The 24,018-nt window shown below is 43.5% G+C and overlaps 1 protein-coding gene across 5 annotated transcripts in view; it reads left to right on the forward strand.

The window, feature by feature from the left end:
- LOC125448205 (tensin-2-like) overlaps positions 1-24,018 on the forward strand; it is a 265,005-nt gene that overhangs the window by 221,805 nt on the left and 19,182 nt on the right. For 3 of the 5 annotated variants that reach the window (XM_059643467.1, XM_059643469.1, XM_059643470.1), the window contains exons 16-21: positions 289-354; positions 825-941; positions 6,824-8,458; positions 11,839-12,031; positions 22,227-23,032; positions 23,851-23,937. In XM_059643467.1, coding sequence (XP_059499450.1) covers positions 289-354; positions 825-941; positions 6,824-8,458; positions 11,839-12,031; positions 22,227-23,032; positions 23,851-23,937 — 2,904 coding nt within the window. The remainder of the gene's footprint in view (positions 1-288; positions 355-824; positions 942-6,823; positions 8,459-11,838; positions 12,032-22,226; positions 23,033-23,850; positions 23,938-24,018) is intronic. The other 2 variants (XM_059643468.1, XM_059643471.1) reach the window with 2 other exon arrangements.

Raw genomic sequence — 24,018 nt, forward strand, 5'->3', positions numbered from 1 at the left:
GTCTCACCAAACGTTTTAAACTCTTCACAGTGTTGGAAAACTGTGCGAATACTTACCCATGTTAATGTAAGGGAGCCCAGCAAAGTGTCTGTAGTCTAACTGAGCATAGAATACACAGACTACAGGGTTGAAGATTAGGTGAAAAGCACATTGTACAACAAGAGGGAATGTTTGCCAAGTTTGCTTCATGTTTAGTGAGGACTCTGAACTTCAGATCTTTAGTGACTGAATAACAACTTGCTTGCACCTGAACTATCAGTGATGACTTTTGTTCCTTTCTGTTCTTAGACGACAGATTTCCACGAGATGCTGCAGTGGAGTTCATTTTTTCTTCAGGTCCAGAAAAAACAAAAGGTAAGCAATTCATTACCACTGGAAACTTGGAAACAAGATACCCTAATGCACTTTGTATGGTATTATCTGCCTATAGTGCATGAAAACAAAACTTTTCACTGTACCTAGATACATGTGACAATAATAAATCAAATCAAAGAGAGATTGTGTAAAATAAATTGTGCATGCTGATAATCTGAAAAGCAAACAGAAATGTTTGAAATTGCAGAGAATGTCCATCAGCATCTCAGAAGAGAAAGAGCAGGTGATTGTGAAAGTGCAAATGTAAATATTTTCTGTTTTAAATGTCCTCCCTTTGTCAAAACTAAGTACGTATGCTATTTTATAGCTGGATCTCTTCATTGAATCTCAGTTAATGGGCAGATCTCTGTTGGTCAGTTGATCTTATTGCAGGTGATAGATCTGTCAGCTAGGAGACTTGACAAGAAAATATGAATGGAATCCCTCATACTTTCTCTTCCCATCTATAGATGGAGACCATTTGAAGAATGACTCTACCGTGACTGTAGATTACAACACATCTGATCCCACTGTCAGATGGGATTCTTATGAGAACTTCAACCTTCACCATGAGGATGGCTTGGAAGGTATTGAAATGGGATTCAGAATTTATTTATTGCTGTCTTCATGTTGTGCTTATCATGTTCTTCATTAAGCGTGATTCAACAACAACAAAGCTTTATATTTGTAAAGCACTTCTAACGTATTGCAATGTCCCATTCACCGGAACATTTTAAAACAAAGTATGACACTGGGCCACATAAAATGGCAGAGGTTGTGGGTTAGGAAGGGTCTGTCGAAGGAGCCTTGGCAAGTTGCTGTAGTACATCTTGTAGAAGGCACACGCTACTGTCAGTGTGCATTGTTGGTGGAGGGGGTGCATGTTTAAAGTGATGTGCTGTTGGATGGAGTGCTGGTCAAGCGGGTTGCCCTATCCTGGATGGTGTCATGCCTCTTGAATGTTGTTGGAGCTGCACCCATCCCGGCCAACAGAGGGTATTCCATTAAATTCCTGACTTGGGCCTTGTAGATGATGGACAGGCTTGAGGGAGACAGGTGAGTTACTCACCAAAGAATTCCTAGTGTCTGACAATGTTTATGTGGCTCACCCAGTTAGGTTCTTGTCAGTGGCAACCTTCAGAATCTTAATTAGCTAGTTTCCCTAATTAAGAGAATTGACATGGTAGAACAGACACTTAGGGCAGCAGGGTGGCTCATTGGCTAGCGATGCTGCCTCACAGTGCCAGGTACGCCAGTTCGATTCCAGCCTTGGGCGACTGTGTGGAGTTTGCATGTTCTCTCCTTTTCTGCGTGGGTTTCCTTCAGGTGCTCAGTTTCCTCCCACAGTCCAAAGGTATGCAGGTCAGGTGGATTGGCCATGCTAAATTGCCTGTAGTGTGCAGACTCAGTGAGTTAGAACATGATGGAAGCAGATATTATGGTCTAGAGTTTGTGGAAGTCAGTATTGAGTCTACAATCCCCTGGTGTAAGATAAATTGTTAGGACTAATGGGAGCATGTGCTGAACTGGCAGTTTCTTTTTAATTCATTCACAGGATGTGGGCATCGCTGGTTAAGCCAACATTTGTTGCCCATCCTTAGTTGCCTAGAGGGCAGTTAAGAACCAACCACACTGCTGTGCGTCTGGAGTCACATGTAGTCCAGACCAGGTAAGAATGGCAGTTTCCTTCCCTAAAGGACATTAGTGAACCAGATGGGGTTTTCCCCCCACAATTGACAGTGGATTCATGGTCATTGTTAGATCCATCTTTTCAGATATTTTAATTGAATTTAAATTCCACCATCTGCCATAGCGGGATTTGAATCCAGATTCCCAGAACATTACTTGGGTCTCTATTACAGTCCAGTAATAATACCACTAGGCCGTCACCTCACCTACCTCAGAACAAGAGACCCGGGCTCAAATCCTACCTGCTCCAGAAGTGTGTAATAAAATCTCTGAGCATGTCAATTGGAAAATATCTATGAATGGCATTTTTAAGGCAGGTAAACTGTATAATATACCCTGTAATTTGTTCCTTGCTGCTGTGAGAATGCCATGCGGCCATGCAGTTTAGAGGGAATACTGCTCAGCACCCATCAAAGCAACCGGGCAGAATGAATAAAAAGCTCATGGAATTCCAGGTCCTGGTGGCATCACAAACCTACAGGATTATTTCAGTTGGTGTGTCCTCCGCATACTTCTGTTTCTATTAATGCCGTCAAATAAAGAGATATACCTGACTGAATCCACCCATCATCTATTTGCTTTTTTTGACCTACTTTGCCCTCTTCCTATGCCTCTTCACCACTTCCATCTCTGCTTCTACTGCTCTTGAACTTGCTTCGTGTCCTAATCTGATTGGCAGGAAGTTAGAAATTGCGGGGGGGGGGGGGAAGAATTGAGCATAAACAAATCATGCCATGTAAAGAATGGCATTGTTGGAATCGTCTAATCTTCCGAAACCCTGCAGGCCCGGGAGCAGCTGAGCTCAATAAGGCTGAATATATGTAAGTGCCTGAGAACTACTTCATGTCACAGAGCCAAAGCACGCCTGTAAAGGCTACTTTAGAGTCCAAACTATGCAAGCAACAAGTTTTTATTCTAAGCTGCCAGTCTATGAAAAGCCTTTAAACTCAGCTGTGGGGAACTGGCGCTGTCACTGCAGGTCAAATAAAAAGGCACTGTCATTGCATTGAATAGTGTTGGAATGCTTTGTAGTTGTAGCGTGTTTTGCCAAGGGTAATTCAGTTCCAGATCAGACGAGTCCAAAGTCACAGCTTCCATTAAAATGAGCAGTAATTCTAGGTGGAAAGATCTCCTTGTCGTCACTTCACACCAAATTGTATTTCTGTACTGCCTTTATCGTAATTAAACATCCCAAGGTGCTTCACAGAAACATTATAAAACACAATTTGATACCAAACCACATAGGAAATATTATGTCACCTGACCAAAAGGTTGGTTAAAGAGGTAGGTTTTAAGAAGTCTCTTGAAAAAAGAAAATGAGGTTGAGAGCTGAAGAGATATCGGCAAAATGTTCCAGAGCTTAGGGCTCAGGCAGCTGAAGGTGCAGCCACCGTTGGTGGACCGATTAAAACCAGGCTTGTTAAAGGGGTCAGAATTGGAGGAGCACAGCTATTTCACAATGTTGTGAGGCTGGAGGAGATCACAGAGATAGGGAGTGATTCAAAAGCAAAGGTGAGATTTTTAATATCAAAATATTGCTTGACTGGGTACTGTTGTAAGTCAACAAGCACACAGGTGAAAGGGGAATGGGACTTGCTGTATGTTAAAACACAGGCAGCAGAGTTTTGGATGGCTTCAAGATTATGGAGCTTAGAGTATAGGAGACCAGCCAGGAGCATGTTGGAATTGTCAGCTCCAGAGTTAACAAAGGCATGGTTGAGTAAATGTAAAAATGTAATAATTTTCTTGGTGTTAGAGGGATAATTTTTATAAAGGCATATTTTGATACAGGCAGTAGGGTAGTACATTGAACACAAAATCTGTTCTCTTGACATGCCTACATTTATTATCTTTACTGAAACTTGTCTAGAACATTCATAATTGAAGAAGTAATGATGTGGTGCTGTCACTGCTGACCACATTCCATACTTCATGAAGTTGGCTTTTGAGTTTATTTGTGTGCTCTGGTTCATGGATTACAACAACACAGGAAAAAGGGACAGATGTCCCTTCCTTGCCTGTTTGAAAGCAGCGGTAATGTTCAGACAGACTTTTTGTTTAGGCTCTAATTGGCCTAGTGCTCTTTCTTTTTCTCTCTTGCCGCCACTTGGGTTCTCGTAAGTCTCTGTGCCAATTGTTCTACACCAATACTGGCACAAATAGGTTTCCCTTGGGAATTCTCTTGTCTGAGATGTGAGAAAGAACAAACGAAGGGATGCCCACCAGTTCAGACCGTACTGTGCCCACCTGCTAGGATCATATACAGACATCTCCATGCCAAGTTGAACACACTTCTCTTTGCAACCTACCAAGCTGTCACCCACCCTATTTGAACCTCATGGTAGTTGATCGGACAATGGTTGTAGGGAGCTGTCTTGATAGTTTCCGGGTCAGCTGTGCCATCTGCTGCTATAGCTACCATGCAGCACTGGGCCGATACAGCCTGTGACTGAGATGTTAGGACTGGCGACCAAGAGCCTGATAGAAGAGGTAGGCTTTAAAGAGTGTCTTAAAGGATGAAAAAGAGAAGTGGAGAGATTTAAGGAAGGCATTCCAGAGTTTTTGTCCCAGACAGTTGAAGGCACTGCCTCCAATGGTGGAATGATGGAAATCAGGGACGTACAAACCTGAAGGGTTCCTTTCCCATTGTTGTTCCTGCTCCTGTAGCTTGGGAATGGATCGACATACCTTCCTTCTGTTTCCAAGAGCTTTTCAGATTTCTTGTCACTCAGTTGTGCTATTCCCCATCCCTTTAAATTTTACCCGTGTGCAATTTTCTGTCCCCACAACTCTGTGTGCTTTCTACATTTTGTCCTGTGGACCGTTCTTTAAAGGAGCTTATTCCAAAAAGTTGGCCACTATTTAACCACATCAGCCTTCTGAGTGAGGTAGGCACCAATCTATTTTGAACCATTTTGAACTGTCACACACCACAGGGTGAAAATAAACCTGGCGCTGCACCTCGAACCTCACCAGAATGGCTTGACTAGGTGGCCACATTGTTTGGAAGGAGTGTTCCATTACAATTCCCACAGAAGATCTGTCATGATCAAAGGATTGATTCGGTGGTTTTAAGGAATATTTCAGTTTTACTGCAAGGGAGCTTGTGTTTTTTATATCTGTGCTTGGCATGGCAAACGATGTCAGCTTTGGAAAATGGAAGTGGTTCCCTTTTGAGCACTGGGCGTCAGCTACTGCAGAGTGAAGCTCCCACTGTCTCACATTCTGAAGAGCACATTCTACTGCCAGGATAGATTTCACCAGCGCACAAACCAGCAACCTGAGAAAGCAAAGATTTGCATTCAGGTAGAATCCTTCATGGTGACTGGACATCTCTACTTGTTTTACAGCCAATCACTGATTTAAAATGCAGTCAAAAAGCCATACAGCATGGAAACACACCCGTCAGCCCAAATACTCCTCGCCTACCATGTTCCCAAACTAAACTAGTCCCACCTGCTTGCATTTGGCCCATATCCTTTCAAACCTTTCCAATTCATGCATTTGCAAACTTCCTCTGGCAGTTCATTCCACGCACTAACCATTCTCTGTAAGTCAAACCACTGATTTTAAAAACTACATATAACTACTTTTCTGTTCGCTACTTATCTGTAGTGACAAGAACAGCAGCCTTAAGTGTAACATCCATGTAGTGAGAGTACGCGCATTGCAGCAAGAGTCTGGCAACAAAATACACCCAGGATAGATAAGGTTTCCAGTCCATACATTTGCTTTTCAATGCATTTGGGGAGAGTTCAGTCTGAGCCAGTGGATCAATGTAGATTGCTTTGCATGACAACCAGATTTCTTCAAAGCAAGGCCCAAAGTTTTGGTTGTTTTATCAGACTGGAATCTGTAGAGAAATTAAAGGAACTTCTTTCCCAGTAAGTGCCTGCAAGATGATGAATTTGGGAGCTCATCCTAGATTTTGTAACAAAATGCCTGATGTGTTTTGACTATTTCCCATCATTAGGGTTTGGATTGGTATTTAATCTGTTCTCTCCTGATCTATGCTAAGACACAGTTTAGTGGTAGTTCCAGGCCTAAAGCCTCTTGGAAGTAACTACTTTTAAGTGTGAATCTTAAATCGAGTGCCAGTTATTTGATTACCCTCTGTGCGATGCCTATCTCATATTCACATAATGTGCTTCCAACAAGGGCTGTCACACAAGGTTATCCAACAAGGGTTATCAATAATGTCCTCTAAGGAAGGAAACTCATCCTTACCTGGTCTGGTCGACATGTGACTCCAGATCCACAGCAATGTGGTTGACTCTTAACTGCCCTCTGGGCAATTAGGAATGGCCAATAAATGCTGTATCAGATATATGTAGTTTCATCTTACTGGTCACCCTGTTCTAGGAAGGCTATTATTAAGCTGGAGAGGGTTCAGAAGAGATTTACCAGGATGTTGCCTGGAATAGAGGGTTTGTTTGAGTTATAAAGAGAGGCTGGATTGGCTGGGATTTATTTCACTGGAGAACAGGAGGTTGACGGGTGACCTTATAGAGGCTGATAAAATCGTATGATTTTAGTTTACTTTGGGACTATGTTCGGCATGGACTAGTTGGACCGAAGGGTCTGTTTCCGTGTGACTCGACTGTTTTATATATGAAGCATGTAAACATATAGTCTGTGACTGACACATATTACAATTGCCTGTAGTCATCTCAGCCCTGGATGTTTAGAATAGAATTTAACAGTACAAATGTGTATTTTATCGAAACATGCAACTTGTGTGCAATGCTGCCATTAATTATAAAACTTAATATTTTACAAGAAGTACTACATACACGAGGTCCACTAGATGGAAGTCTTTATGCCAAAGTGAAGAAGAGAAGTCCCAGCACTGGCACTACTAATGGCAGCCCATTAAGTGTGGTGTCAGTCCATTGCGGGCACACCTTGTCTGTCAGCACGGATTCGGGTCACTCCACTGCTTCGATAAAGACGGAAGAGCAAAGTATCAGTACAAGGCCTGCACCATCGCAAGTAGAAAAGGAGCAGTTGGATCAGCTCCTCAGTGGGTTTGGCATGGCTGCAGTGAAGAACACACACAGTGTGACTGCACAGCCTGGGTCATCTTTGCAGAGCCGTGCCAACGGGCGACCTGTCACCAATGACAGGGAGACAGACATCCTGGATGATGATGACGCTTGTGAGATGAATCGGTTTGCCACTTTACCAAGGAACATTCATCATGCTAATCATCCTTATCCTTTCAAAGCCAACCACCACTCGCCAGAGCGCAGAATACCTGGATATAGTCACAGTCCCGATGGGATTCGAAATGATATGTATTATAGGCCTGACCTAACATTGGATCAAAGACGGCCCATGTATGAAAGGAACGTGCCACAATTGAATGACATCGGGCTGGAGGGCAGGTCACATGATTCTTATGACCATGTGAAAAACATAGATAGCATTCACCACCAGGCTGCAATGTTGGAAAGAATGAACTACCAAAGGCCATGCAATGAAATACTTCAAGTTTATCCATCTGTGTTCCATCAGTATCCTTGCTCAGAGAGATTGCATCAAGGTCCTATCCACCGAGTAAGGCATCGAGATGATGCCCAGAGAGATCATGACCTGAAAACAAACAGGAACCGCCTGCTGGACTACCGTCAGGTGGAAGATCTCCTTGATGGTCAGCACGTCCAGTTTCTTGAACAAGACACTTCTGAGATTATATCTCATGGATGTGCTTGTCGGAACTGTTCCTTAAAGATGTCAGAGGAAGAGATCGAGAGATCAGCAGCATCATTTAGTACACTCAAGCTGGATCATGATTCCTTGTACCAGCACCCTCGACCTCCGGACCCAGACATGTGGCAGCATGAGCATTTGAAGTCGCATTTGGTAAACCACCCAATAAGAAATGGTCAGGCACCCCCACCAGTTCCCATGCTGATGTCTGAGCATTCATATAGCCAGTACCCAAGAGGACATGGATACAACCCATTCAGTTATAACCACGTACATACCAATATGCCAATTCCAGCACCAATAGCACACACTTATCCCTCACAGATTCCAGCCTCCTCTTGTGGACAGCTTCAGAGAGGTATGGAAGGATCTCCTGAATCGGTTGCACATTTCCTAAGGTATCCGGAATTGAAGTACAGCCCAGATTATCAACAACACTCACACTGTGGGTGTCCATACAACCATTATCAAGAGCAACACTGTGCCAACAGGAACTATGAAGGCTTCCCAGGTAGTCCACTCATGTCGTCTTCAGTGCTGGGGCCTCCTGCTCAAAGCCCACAGGGGTCTGGTTCGACATTGCCAGGTGCTGTTAGTTTATCTCCTCTTTCATCAGGAAGGCCAAGTATCTGTGACCAAACAGCAAGAACAGCAAACGAAGATCACCAAATCAGAGAAGCCACTGTTCCACACCACTCTTCTGGTAAGTGATAACAGAGGTAAATTGCATCTCGTTTCCCTTGTTAAAAATTGATTGTAAATAAGACCATAAGACATAGAACAGAAGTTGGTGATTTGGCCCTTCAAGTCTGCTCTGCCATTCGGTGAGATCATGGCTGATCTGGTAATCCTCAGTTCCACTTTCCTGCCTTTTCTATGAACCTTCATTCCCTTATTGATTAAAAATCTGACTGTCTCAACCTTAAATACAATTAATGACCCAACGTCGACAGCCCTCTGCAGTAAAGAATTCCACAGATTCACTGCCCTCTGAGAGAAGAAATTCCTCCTCATCTTTGCCTTAAATGTGCAACCCCTTATTCTGAGATTATGTCATCTGGTCCTAGACTTTCTCAAAAGGGGAAACAACTTCTCCACGTCTACCCTGTTAATCCTTAGAATTTTGTATGTTTCAATAAAGTTGCCTCTCATTCTTCAAAACTCCAATAAGTCTAGGCCCAACCTACACAACCTTTCCTCATAAGTCCGTCTCTCCATATCTGTCTAATGAACCTTCCCTGGGCTATCTGCAATGTCTGCCTCCCAAAAGGTTCTTGAGAATCTCAAGCTGATAAATTAGATTCTGAAGTGACTGGAAATTCCTCACATCTGATTTAATAGATGATTCAGTTATTGATCAGTGCAATGTACTGAGTTGATGTGAACTGCTGGGACAGTGTGGAACTAGTGCCTGATGCGGTGGGGTGAAAACTGAGGATTGCAAAATAGGACCCAGGAATTAAGCTGCTGATACAAAGTTAAATGTAAACACACATCTACCATGAGACATTAGAAGGTCAGATGGTTTTGTTTTGAAACAGGAAAGGCTATTTCTTTCAACAGGTCTGTTTGTTTTTGTTAACCTCACTTCAGCTGCTGTTCTTCTCAATATATTCTTCAATACCTTGCCTGTCCAGAAACATGCTGAATTGCTTTTTAAATCTATTTCTGCTGCACTTCAGTAACCTTTGCGGGTGATTTATTCTACAATCACTACCCTTGGTAAATAAAAAATATAATTTGCCGTTAAATACCCTTCTTGGGCTCAATTTTCTAAAAATTGATGAGGAGTGGGTGGAAAATTAGTTTCACATATTCTTATTTTTAATTGGGTGTTCCGTGGTATTTAAATACTTTGCCAAAGCCAACAATTTTTACAATTAACTTATTTCACTCTCTTTTCAATGCTGCAACTGTTGGGCTTCCTTTTCCAAAGAAAGCCAGCCCTCCAGAATCTTTCCTCATTCATTAGATTCTTAATATTTAGGTCACTCAGCTCCCAACCACATTGTTGCCTATTTCATTTTTACCTTTTAGCTGCAGTCACCTTTCTGTGCTAGAATGTTACTTTCAGACCAGCAGGCATTGTGTGTGTGTGTGTGTGTGTGTGTGTGTGTGTGTGTGGGCGGGGGGGGGGGGGGGGGGGAGGTGGGTGTAGCGCCAGCAAGATCTTTCTGTATTCATGACACCCTCTAATTCTCTGAGGACAATTTAACTCCCTGTTTAGGAATGATGTTGGCAGCTCCACTGATCTAACAATGCAATGTCAAAAAGCACAAGGTTTCACCACTGCCACAAATTAATAAACAATTTTCTTATTCTTTGATCTCACTCATTATGTTTAACAAATAAAAATGTCAGAAGAAATTACTGCATACAAGCCCAAGTTTATTTAAAGATTGTATTTCTATACTTTACGCAAGTCTAGTCAGCTTTAACAAATGACATCACTATCATTAAATATCAGATACAGTTACTGTTCCTTAACCTTGTTGCTGCTTCATCTGTGTTTTTGATCATATTTTTGCAACGATTTCTAGTATTGTTGCTGTGTCAACAGACCCCCATTTACTTTTGCTTAGTCAAATGTCATGGTGTAGACTTAGGTTCTGGCTATTAGGTGGTACCACGTATCATGTTTATGCAGTGTTAGTCAACTCCATTATCATCTGGTATCCAAAGTCAGAAATCACACGCCACCAGGTTATAGTCCAACACGGTTAGTTGAAATCACAAGCTTTCGGAGCACTGCTCCTTCGTCACGGTGTTCTGTGACTTCTGACTTTGTCCACCCCAGTCCAGTACAGGCACCTCTACATCATCTGGTATCCAATTTAAACAAAACTGGTCAACTGACCATGGGCAATGGCACAAACAATTTACTAGTGGCTATTAGTACTTTCATCAAAGCATCAGGATTGTTGCTGATCAAGGGCCTTGACCCTGCCACAGAATTTTATGCAGAAGCAGTGGCCCTGCCCACAAACTGAAAACTAAGACATGAGGTCCTTTCTATTGGCCTAGGGAGTCACAGCCAGATTATACAGACAATTGGTTGCCTGAAGTCATGGCATCTGCTCCTGTATGGCCTCGCACAAATGCCAGTTACTCAGATAGCTACACCAGCAATTTAGTCCCAGCTGTGCCCCTAGGAATGGCAGCCACTGCTGGGACTTCACCCAGCCCCACTGAGGAACACATCTGGACATTCTTGCTCCTCTGATGTTGCCTGGCCTGCTGTGCTCCTCCAGCTCCACACTGTGTTATGTCTGACTCCAGCTTTGGCAGTTCTCACTATCTCTTTGCCAGAACTGGTCAGCCAGGCCCTGATGAGGGGAGGGCTGGTGAGCTGGTAGCAATTGGAACTGTCTGGTAGAATGGTGGGCGATATTCAACCAGGTATAATCTTTTCTACTGGGGAACTGTTTGTTCAGCAGGGGGTACCAGAATATGTGAAACACCCACTACCTCACAGGCCTGCAGGGTATCCTTGGTAACCTTGTCGCTGGGTGTGGGCACCCCCCATAAGGATCTTAACTGGCTGAAAGGAGAAGATCACCTGACACCTACTCTGGGAGGAAGGAGATGAGCGTGTATCTCCCCTTGTCATGCCTTGTCGACGGATTTGACACTCCATCCCTGTCTGCCAACCCACTCGCATTGAGGGTAAAACTTTGGCCTTAATCTGTTTTTGAGTTGTGGTCAGTTACTGAGCTAAATCGTGATGCTTGAATAAGAACAATTTTGGTGCTATTAACTTAATGCACTCATATGACATTCCTCTGGCTGCTATTTTAATACTGACTCAAAATATATAACTGGTGTTTAAGAAATGGTTATGGGAGTGAAGCCTTCAGGGCTATCACCCAAGAAAAAAACTACCATCTCCAAGACAGGAGAGAATAAATAATAAATTCATTCGCTCATGTCAAACAATTTATTAGGATGGAGAAAAATGGTGCTTCTGTTATCACAAATCATTAGTGGCTGTAAATATGTTCTGCAGAAAGTGCTAAACATTTACCTGAACCAGAGATGTAACAAAAGTAAGGCACTAAATGCATGTTCTCACACCTCTCTCAGAAGTACAACTCAGTCCTGATCCAGGATCACGTGGGAAAGAAACTTCTGTGTCCCAGAGTTCTGCGGAAATTGAGATTGCTGAGATTCAGCGACAACACCATCGAGAAGGCACGGTAATCTGTACATCTGTATTGAATGTAACTGAACCTTCGCCCCCTGAATGCACAAGCAGCCCTGCATTTAATACTGAAAGGTACGTTCGTCTTTGTAGTCACACTGAAGTACACTTGGAAACCGAATTGAAAATGTGCTTTTGCTGTTTATCCACTGGATGTGGGCATCATTGGCAGGGTCAGCGTTAATTACCCATTCTTGATTACCCTTGAGAAGGCAGTGGTGAGCTGCCTTCTTGAACCGCAAAAGTCTGTTTCCTGTAGGTAGACCTACAGTGCTGTTAGGGAGGGAGTTCCAGGATTCCAGGTGAAGGAACGGCGGTATATTTCCAAGTCAGGATGGTGAGTCAGGCTTGGAAGGGAACCTGCAGGTGGTGATGTTCCCATATATCTGCTGTCCTATCTTTGTAGGTGGTAGAGGTTGTGAGTTTGGAAGGGGCCTAAGAAGGAGCCCATCTTGCTGGGCTATATGTTATGGCAGTTGGAGTTTGGATGGACGGGACAGGAAGGACTACGAGCAATATGTCTCTTTTTGAATGTCACAATGTATTCCAACTCATTCTTTCCAGGCTGACAGGACTGGTGGCCTCCACGATCCTTCAACAATCTACAGCTCTTTGAGACCCAGGCTTGACATCACTAACTGCAATGTCCTCACTTACCTTTTCTTCACTTCTACCCTTGGGGTCTTCCTTTCTAGGCTCTTCACTCATATCTGCCAGTGAAAGGTGGCACTATGGATGGTCATCCTGCCCATTTGTGGAAATCCCGGTGTATTTTGAATAGGGAGTATAGCATCGATGAGAAGCGATGGGAAATAGTGAAATTTATATTTTTTTAAAATTAGGCAAAACGATGCATGTCAAGCGAAAAGGCAGAGCTCAACAGAGTTAATACTTCATCAAACCTGGGCAAAGTAAGAGATGTAACAGATTCAAAGCAAGTACGGAGGCAGGGAAAAGGAGGAGTGGTCAAAGAACGAAAGAGAAGGCCTGTCATAGAATGGACAGCAGGAGAGATTAATTGACAGAAAAAGATGTGCAAAGCCAAAGAGAGTGGCAAAGAAGCAAGTGCAGAAACATAAAACAAGAGAAGGTTTGAATGGCAACAGCAGAACCATCGGCAAAAGCTCTCATTCAGGCTGTGGCTGTGTATATTTTCACAAGCTTGTTGTAGTCTAGAGTTAAGGATAGTAATGATAGAGGTTCCAACTTCCTTCCATCCCAGGGCTTACCAGGAATCTCTCATGCTTTTACTCTCTGCCATTGGGCTGCATTAGAAGAATTTACAAGCCAGTATTCAACCTGATTGGCTTCATTATGAACACACTTAGCTTGTTCATCAAATCCTGCTGAGGGACTCAATCTCAGGGGTGGGCTGGTTTCCACTGCATCACAAGACCTATTCACACTCCTTTCATGGAAGGGAGATTTCAAGGTTTGTTTCCTCCCTTCAGTAAATACACACAAATATGCTGAAATGTGCAGAATGTCCCCAAAACTATTAAGTTATTTCTGACAGAACCTCTAAAAATCGCTGGTGGTTTATAACGTGATGCCCCAGAGACATTAAGAAATACCTATCAAAGAGTATTAAATGACTGGTAGCCAAGAAGATAAAACATTTGTCAAATAGTCATAAAATGTTTACAGCACAGCAAGCCTGTTGTGTCCTTACCAGCTGTCTACAGTTGTTCCCACTCTTTTCTTTTTGACACAGGCCTGAAAATATTTTCTTTCAGGTAATGGTCCAAGACCCTTTTGAAAGCCCTTATGGAATCTGCCTCCACTAGACTTGCGGGTTGTGAATTCCAGACCCTAACCACTCACTGTGTAAATGTTTTTTTTTCCTCATGTTGATGTTGCTTCTTAAATCACCTTAAATCTGGATCTTCCGCTTCACAATCCTTCTACCAATGGGAACAAGCTTCTCCCAATTGTTTCAGGCCAGACACCTCATGATCTTGAACACCTCTATTATTGCATTTTATTCCTCACTATGAAAAATATACGTCCTGTTAAATCTGTGGCAATAACTTGCTAATAATCCCGTTTGTGTGTTCCCTTTCAGTGCCCTTATTGTTCTCATCGCCTGGAAATTGGTTGATTGTGGTATCGATAGATAGTTGCTTAACCACTTTGTGCAGCATTCCCCACAGTGCCCCCACCCCTATCCCATTCTCACAGACTTGTTGGTCCATAAAAGTAAATGGGTTATTTGCCCAGTTAGAACAGCACGGTCCAAGCATTAATGCAAAAGCAAATACGATGGATCTGGAAATCTGAAAAAGAATGCTGGTAATTCTCAGCAGGTCTGGCAGCCTCTGCAGAGTGGGAAACAGAGTTAACTCTTCAGGTTAGACTGTGTTTTTCATTACTTTCAAAGGAAGAAAGGATCCACTGGTCATTTTCTGAGTTAATACTGTCCTAGCCTGGATATCCTTTATTCAACTCTAAGAGATACCAAAGGCATGTAATTTTCAGGGATAAAAAGGGAAAGGTGATGTGACTTGAGTGGGATGAACTTGATTAGGGAGGTGGCTTCCACTTATCTTCTATCTGTTGAGCAGAGAATGGATCACACATGTGGAAGATAGAAGCATTGCCCTGGGACCACACTAAGAAGGCAGATTTTGGCATACAGGCAGCCATTCTGGAGGCTGACTTTATACATTTATGTGGACGTCTGACTCTCAGTCATAAATCACCTTCATTGCCCTGAATACGGTAACTGCTTATTTCATGAGCGATAGTGTGAAGCCCAGTACCCTCGTTTCATCCTGCTTCCTCACAGCTCATCTGAAAGTCATCTCTACCCATGTTGCTGGGTTCCTATGGAGACAATATCAGTACAACACAAGGTCTCTCGAGAAACAAGGCCCTGACAATGGTGCACGAAGCACCCCATTCTTATTGGTCGAATCAGCAACATCAGGGCGATAAATAGTCTACTGAATTTATCTGCTGAGCAACACCAAAAAGACTGCAATTTATACACACCTGCTGTAATAAAATTTCTCAAAGGTGCTTGACAAAAATGATAATTGGGTAACCTTTGACACTGAGCCACATAATGAGATCTTAGGACAGATTGCAAAGCTTAGTCGAAGAGGTAGGTTTGTGGAGTGTCTTAAAGGAGGATAGAGAGAAAAAAAGCCAAGGGGTTTAGGAAGGGGATTCCAGAGTGCAGGGCCCAGACAGTTCAAGACATGGCCACCAGTGATGGAGCAATGGAAGTAAGGGATGTGCAAGAAGCCATAATTAATTGAATGCACATATCAAAGAAGGTGTGGGGCTGGAGGAGATTACAGAGCCACGGAGAGGTGAGGAAATTTTTATAGAGGAATTTAAATGCAAGAAAATCAAAATTCCTAATTCTAAATGAAAAGATACGCTTTCTAAGCCTTAGAGAGTATCTGTGTAGATGTCATTCAAAGTCTACTCTTCATCAAATACCATTCTCTATCAATTTTGCCCTGTGCGCCCACCCCCATACACACACACACACACACACACACACACACACACACACACACACACACACACACACACACACACACACACACACACACAAATATTCAAGTGTGTGCCTGGCTTGCGTTGTCGGCAGACCGTTGAACTGCGGCAGAGTTGCTGCTGCCCTCACGTGATGATCCCCACCAACCTACACACAGAGTCACGCGGCTGGGGACAGGTGCCCTATTATGTGTTCTATTCCCTGTCTTTTTTTCTCATTTATTTCCCTTAATTTGCACTTGGACAGCTGCTATCCTGGTATTGACACCTCTGGAAACAGCTTTCATAGATTTAGTTGTCTCATTCCCACTGTCTTTGGTCTTGTAGCATGAAACCCTTTATTATTTAAACTCTCCTGCCCTTCAACTGTTCACAGACGTTCCCTCTTATTCTTCTTCCCACCGTTCATCCTTTTAACTTGCTCAAAACCTGACACAACTTGTGACTTCTCCCAGTTCTGATAAAGGGCCATGGATCTGAAAAGTTAAGTCAGTCTCACTCCACAGCTGCTGCCTGACCTGCTGAGTTTATCCATCATTTTCTGTCTTTATTTCGAGTTTAATCCACAGTGTTTTATTTTAGTACAAGATGCCTCTGCTTGGCTGGAAACGCTTTTCATTTTAAATCCTGTTGTAAGTGGGTTTGGTGAGAATTTTTCATCTGTTTGAAACCTGAGCATTTAGTCAGTGTGCACACATCAAGCTGATTGACAATTCAAAAGACAACACACAACTACAACAGCTTTTATACTAGATCATCGAAAAAATCAAAGGGTCCCGCCGCAAAACGTCAGCTTTCCTGCTCCTCTGATGCTGCTTGGCCCACTGTGTTCATCCAGCTCTACACCTTGTTATCTCGAATTAAAAGCAGAATTGTTTTTTTGTTGTAAATTTGGGCTGCTTCAGGGGCTTATTGGAATGAAATAAAGAATGTAATGGTACCCTGAGCTTCTGAGTTGTCACATTCTGTTAGTTAACACACAACTGAACCTTGCAAGCTCAGTCTGACAGATCGTCATCAAGAATAGATTGAAAGTTGTTACATTCAACTGCTTCCTTCTGTCACTACATCTGCATTTCATTTGCACAACAGCAGTTCCCAGAAACTGGAACAGCTGCTGCAGACAGCAGGAATTGGGCAGCTCATGACAACTAGCTCATACTCCCACCATTAACTACAGCTTATTTCACAAAACCAAATAATCCTGCAATTTGATCCTGACCCAGTTGTACTTGTCCACATGGCACCCTATCCCTCCTGATGTTTTACAGGCGCCAGGAGCCCTCCTGTATCTCAGTTGAGTCACAGCAAAGTCAGAACTCTATCTACATTCATGTATTCACACACACTTTCACAAACATATGCAGGTAGTCCTCTCTTAAGGTTGTTTTGCATAAAGTGGTGTTTATTAAGAATGTAAGCACAACTCGAAGTGAATCAAAGGTTCTCATTGGAATTATTGCCTGGAAAAAAACAATGCACAAGATGAACTACTGTACAAGTGCAGCACAGTGCATTCCTAGCTGAAAACATGCAACATAAAATAAATCATTGAATATAACAGAAATATTATGTATATTCTGTGTGTGTGTGTGTTTCTCTCTCTCTCTGCCTTTTCCACTTTGCCCGTCTGCCTCAATGTCTTATGATTGGGTCCTGACATGACCTGATAATGCACAAAGTGTCATTAAACTGGAAACGAAGATATATTTCAAGGAAACAGGTCATGAATATTAAACTTTGTTAAAATGAAATAATGTTAATCAGGGTAGTATAAGACATTGGTACAATTACAACATTTATTAGATTAGATTCCCTACAGTGTGGAAACAGGCCCTTCGGCCCAACAAGTCCACACTGCCCCTTGAAGAATCCCACCCAGACCCATCCCCCTATAACCCACACACCCCTGTATACTATGGGCAATTTAACATGGCCAATTCACCTAGCCTGCACATCTTTGGACTGTGGGAGGAAACCAGAGCACCCGGAGGAAACCCACACAGACACGGGGAGAATGTGCAAACTCCACACAGACAGTTACCCAAGGCTGGAATCGAACCCAGGTCCCTGGTGCTGTGAGGCTGTAGTGCTAGCCACTGAGCCACCGTGCCGCCTCAAATTAAAAGGCATCTGAATGGTTATATGAATAGGAAGGCTTTAGAGGGCTATGGCCCAAATGCTGGCAAATGGGACTTGATTTATTTCGGATATCTGGTCACATGGACAAGTTGAACCTAAGGATCTGTTTCCGTGCTGTACAGATCTATGATTCAATGACATGGAATATCTGTATTCTCTCACATCCACACTATCACATATGCACACACACACAAACATTCACATATATACACTCACACAAACTCACATTCGCATATATGATTTAGTGGTAGGTGAGCACTTTGGAGAGAGTGACCATAGTTCGGTTATGATTAATTTAGCAATGGAAAGGGATAGGAACATGCCACAGGGCAAGAGGTTTAGATGGGGGAAGGGGAATTATAATGCGATTAGGCAAGACTTAGGAAGCATAGAATGGGTTCGCAAAATGCAGGGGATGGGGGCACTCGAAATGTGGAGCTGATTTAAGGAACAGATATTGCGTGTCCTTGATAAGTATGTCCTTGTCAGGCAGGGAGGATGCGATAAGGTAAGGGAACCGTAGTTTACTGAAGAAATTGTATCTCTTGTTAAGCAGAAGAGGAAGGCTTATGTGACGATGAGACGAGATGGTTCAGATGAGGCGATGGAGTATTACAGATTAGCTAGGAAGGATTTAAAGAGAGAGTTAAGAAGAGCAAGGAGGGCACATGAGCAGACATTGGCAGGGAGAATAGAGGAGACCCCTAAAGCTTTCTATAGGTATGTGAGAAATAAGAGGATGACTAGGGTAGGAATAGGGCCAGTCAAAGACAGAAGTGGGAAGTTGTGTGTGGAGCCTGTGGAGATTGGAGAGGTGCTAAATGATTATTTCTCATCTGTTTTCACTGAGGAACAGGAGAATATTGTAGAGGAGATGACTGAGTTACGGGCTACTAGAATTGAAAGGATTAAGGTTAGTAAGGAGGAGGTGTTATCAATTCTAGAAGGTGTGAAGGTAAATAAATCCCCTGGGCCAGATGAGATTTTTCTGAGGATTGTCTGGGAAGCTAGAGAGGAGGTGGTGGAGCCTTTGGCATTGATCTTTGAGTCCTCATTGTCTACAGGTTTAGTACCAGAGGACTGGAGGATTGCAAATGTTGTGCCTTTGTTCAAGAAGGGCAGTAGGGATGACCCAGGTAATTATAGACCTGTGAGCCTTACATCTGTTGTAGGAAAAATTTTGGAAAGGATTATAAGAGATAGGATTTATAACCATCTAGCAAGCAACAATTTGATTGGAGATAGTCAGCATGGATTCATCAAGGGCAGGTTGTGTCTCACAAACCTCATTGAGTTTTTGAGAAGGTGACCAAGCATGTGGATGAGGGTAGGGCAGTTGACGTGGTGTACATGGACTTCAGTAAAGCCTTTGATAAGGTTCCACATGGTAGGCTATTGGAGAAAATACAGAGGCATGGGATTGAGGGAGATTTAGCAGTTTGGATTAGAAACTGGCTTTCTGTAAGAAGGCAACGAGTGGTGGTTGATGGAAAAGATTCAGCCTGGAGTCTGGTTACTAGTGGTGTGCCTCAAGGATCTGTTTTGGGACCACTGCTGTTTGGCATTTTTATAAATGACTTGGACGCAGGCATTGGTGGATGGGTTAGTAAGTTTGCAGATGGCACTAAAGTCGGTGGAGTGCTGGACAGTGTGGAAGAATGTTGCAGGTTGCAGGGAGACTTGGATAAACTGCAGAATTGGGATGAAGGGTGGCAAATGGAGTTTAATACGGATAAATGTGAGGTGATTCAGTTTGGGAGGAATAATAGGAAGGCAGAATACCGGGTCAATGGAAAGATTCTTGGTAGTGTAGATGTGCAGAGGGATCTTGGTGTCCATGTACATAGATCCCTGAAAGCTGCCACCCAGGTTGATAGTGACGTTAAGAAGGCTTACACGGTGTGTTAGGTTTTATTGGTAGAGGGATTGCGTTCCGGAGCCGTGATGTCATGCTGCAACTGTACAAAACGCTAGTGCGGCCTCATTTGGAATATTGCATACAGTTCTGGTCGCCCCATTACAGGAAGGATGTAGAAGCATTGGAAAAGGTGCAGAGGAGATTTACCAGGATGTTGCCTGGTCTGGAGCGCAGGCCCTCTGAAGAAAGGCTGAGGGACTTGGGTCTGTTCTCATTGGAGAGAAGGAGGCTAAGAAGGGATTTAATAGAGATATACAAGACGATCAGAGGATTAGATAGGGTGGACAGTGAGAGTTTTTTTCCGAGGATGATGACTTCAGCTTGTACAAGGGGGCATAGCTACAAATTGAGGGGTGATCGATTTAAGACAGATGTCAGGGGCAGGTTCTTTACTCAGAGAGTGGTAAGGATGTGGAACACCCTGCCTGCCAATGGAGTTAACTCAGCCACATTAGGGGCATTTAAACAGCCCTTGGATAAGCATATGGATAATGATGGGGTAGTGTAGGGGGAGGGGCTTAGATTAATTCACAGGTCGGCAGCGCAACATTGAGGGCCGAAGGACTTGTTCTGCGCCATATTGTTCTATGTTCTATATACACAATCTTACAAATGCACGCGCGCACACACATACACACTATCACCAATGTGCTGTCACACTGGCTGACAGGTGTTCACACTCACACCTTCTTTCTCTACTTTTAGTTGTTGTATCTTCACCACTGACTCACTTTGAAGACAGCTAGTAACAGAGAGCCTGATTAGACCTGACACCTCTCTGTGTAGCTTGGTTCCTGGTCACGCACACTGTGTACTCCTTTACTTCAATGCTCTTTACATTTCCCAGAAGACTGACAGCTCACAGAAGATTGGGATGTTGCAATTGAACAGACTTGATTGGCCTGTCCAGAATATACAACATCTTGCAGAGATGAACCACTCAAACCCTCATCTGCCAACATAATATCATAACCATTGATCTGTAATGTATCCACATGATCCGAGACTCAGACGCTCTCCCCTGTGTGGCCTGGATTGAATCATTAAATTTATCCCTTGGTGTACAGAAGACAAAGAAGTGATCTAATTTAAGATGATTAAAGGATTTGGTAGGGCAAATATAGAAAAAAAAATTCCCTGGGCTGGAGGGGAGGGTGTCCAGAACAAGGAGTTACACTGTTTAGGAGTGATGTCAGGAAGCATTTCTTCACACAACGGGGAGTGGAAATCTGAAACTTCTCCTCCCCAACCCCAGAAAAAAAGCTGTGGATGCTGAAGATAATTGAAAGTTTCAAACTCAGGTTGATACTTTTCCTTGTTGGTGAATGTATTTTCGGTACAAATTTTGAAACATGATCTAATTGGATAATGGACTATACACTGAATGGCGTTTTCCTGTTCCTGCATCCCTGTATTTCATGTCGTGTTCTGTTGGTACAAAACTAGAATGCTAGTATGAGAAAGCCGTTGTAACTATAAAAATAACACATCAAACATTTAGAATACTGCATTCAGTTCCGGTCTCCCTGCTATAGGAGAGACGTTGTGAAACTTGAAAGAGTTCAGAAAAGATTTACCAGGATGTTGCTGGGTTTGGATACTTTGAGCTATAGGGAGAGGCTGAATAGGCTGGGGCTATTTTCCCTGGAGCGTAGGAGGCTGAGGGGCAACCTTATAGAGGTTTACAAAATCATGAGGGCATGGTGAATAGCTGAGGTCTTTTCTCCAGGTTAGGGGAATCCAAAACTTAAAGTTTTTGAGAAGATTTGTAGCTTGGGTTGTGGATGAGGTTGTAGACTTGCTCGCTGAGCCAGTGTATTTGGTTGCAGACATTTCGTCACCCTGCTCGGTAATATTGTCAGTGCGCCACCTGTGAAGCGTTGGTGTTCTGCCCGCTTGTTATTTATATCGGGTCCAGTTCAATGTGTTTGTTAATGGAGTTCCGGTTGGAATGCCAGGCCTCCAGGAATTCCCTGGCATGTCTCTGTTTGGCTTGTGCTATCATAGATGTGTTGTCCCAGTCAAATTCATGTCCTTCTTTGTCTATGTGCAGTGAGACCAGTGAGAATTGGTCTTGTCTCTTGGTGGCTATTTGGTGTTTGTGCATCCTTATTGTCAGTTTTCTTCCAGTTTGGCCGATGTGATGTAATGTACTGAGAAAGAGACTGTGTGAGGGTTCAGAATAGTCTTTTTTAATGTCTGTGGTGGGTAAAATGCTGCAACTGTGAAATCATGAGTGAAATTACTAAATGTGGTCAAGTGTGGTGGATATGGTTTGGAAAGGAGGGAGTGCTGCACTCTTGGAGATGCAATCTTTCACAAGGCATTTGGGGTATTTAAATTCAGTTAATTAAATAAATCTGAAATGAAAAGTCAGTCTCAGTAATAACAACAATGAAACTACCATTGATTGTCATAAAAACCCATCTGATTCACTAACACCCTTCAGGGAAAGAAACCTACTATCCTCATCTGGTCTGGCCTACATGTGACTCCAGACCCACAGCAATGTGGTTGATTCTTAACTGCCCTCTGAAATAACCCTAGCAAACCATTTGGTTGTATTCAAGAAGGTGGCGCATGATTGCTTTCTCAAGGGCAATAAATACCTGTGATACCCATATCCCATGAATGAATAAAAATTGATTATTTTAAAAAAACATTTTTTCATGTTTGTTGTATATCTGAAACCATCAACAGCATAGGGATACTGGAGGGCGGACATGCAACACCAGTCCAACCATCGATGGTTCCCGAAACACAAGGTACAACTCCACCTGGAACAGAAGCAAACCTTCAACCCCCTGTCTCTCCTGTGTCAGGGAGAAGTGGCTCGTCTGTCGGTTGTCAAAGAAATGAGAGCCCTGGAAGGCCAGGAGACCAACTGCCAAGCAACCAGCAGGTGACTGACATGGAGACCAGTGCAGTGCCAGTTACCCCTGGGAGCTCGCACCAAGTACTCACTGTCGATACTCAGTTAAACGTCAACCAAAGTAAAAGGCTAGACAGCTCCAATGGCCCTTTCTCTACCTGCAGCCCAGTGTTCAAGGGTCATCCCATTGAGAGTTTCTCCGACCACTATATCGCCAACACGCCTGGGAGTTCAACCTTTATCAGATGTCCAGCGAACAGTGCCTTAAGTGTCCCATGTTTTATGAACCCCTCAGTGCAGCATCCATTGATACTGCCAGATATGGTTGCTCCTCAGTCCTGCCAAGGGAGCCCGGATTCACAAGCCCCTCCAACTCCCGCCTTCCCAGTTTCCACACCCTACTATACTCCCTTCTCGCCTGCCGAAGTGTTCACCTACCAATCGGGCAGTCCGGGGGGCCTCCAGCAGCCACCACTGCCAGAGAAACGACGCCTGTCTGCCAGCCAAGGATTGAGCAATGGAAGATCGTTCTCTCCGACGTTAAGAGGTCTTCATCAGGCTCCCAGTGAAAACACTACACATCATGTGACCTTCTCACCCACCACTTTGGACTTCTCAATGTCATCGTTGACAGGTAAGCTATCATATTGTGTGGCAACAGTGTTGGTACTCTGGTATCCCTTTGGTTCCCTCAAATAGGTTACTCAAGTAACATTCCCATTGGTTGGCAGAACCAAAATGTCAGGGGTCATGAACTTTGTTGGCAGTTGGGCATCAGCTGACTGGGACTGGAATTGCAATGGAATGTATAAACCATCTGAACTTGCTGATTTCCCCCAGCCTTGATTTACCACCCATCGCCCTTCAACCCAGAAAAAGAAGAACTATCTGAAAATTCTGGACTGTAAAATCCCTATTTACAACCTTTGTGGCCTGTTTGACCTGGAATTGGGTAATGGGCTGAGAATTGGGTGGGTTTTATCATGAGCAAGCAATTTCTTGTACCAGGTCATTGCCCAAGCGGTGAAGCCAAAAATTGATTCCCAAATCCACTGGGAAATGACCTGGCAGTTGCAAGGTCTACTAAGGGTCCCAGGCCAGACACCCTCCCCATCCCTGCCTCGATGACGAGTAGAGATTTGTAGAAGTTTCTAACATGGTTCCTTCAGTTTGGGACTGCTGTAATGCATTTTTCTCAGGGTGAGGAATTATCCCTTCCATCTAGGCCACAGAATCTTCCGTTAGATATTTGTCACTGATTAGTTGAACCAGGGAAGACCCAGCTCACCAAAACATGCAAATATAGGAAACCCCTGACCCTTGACTCTGCACATCGTATCATGATGTCACCTTCCTTCCTTCTTGATGGCCTGAAGACAGTCCCTCTCAGCTTGAGCAAAATCCAATGCGAGCAAACTTTATTCAATTATTTGCTGTCCTTGTTCTCTGCAGATGGACATCAGGAAAACCAGATCAGTGCCAAGTTTGTCCAGGACACCTCAAAGTTTTGGTATAAACCGAACATCTCCAGAGATCAAGGTGAACTGCCATGTCTAAATGAAAGCTGTTGTTTGTGGTGTAGAGTTGACAGTAACAAGGATACTCACCCAAGGACCCTTC

The sequence above is a fragment of the Stegostoma tigrinum genome, chromosome X, assembly GCF_030684315.1.
Source record: "Stegostoma tigrinum isolate sSteTig4 chromosome X, sSteTig4.hap1, whole genome shotgun sequence".
NCBI classification, from domain to species: Eukaryota; Metazoa; Chordata; class Chondrichthyes; order Orectolobiformes; family Stegostomatidae; genus Stegostoma; species Stegostoma tigrinum.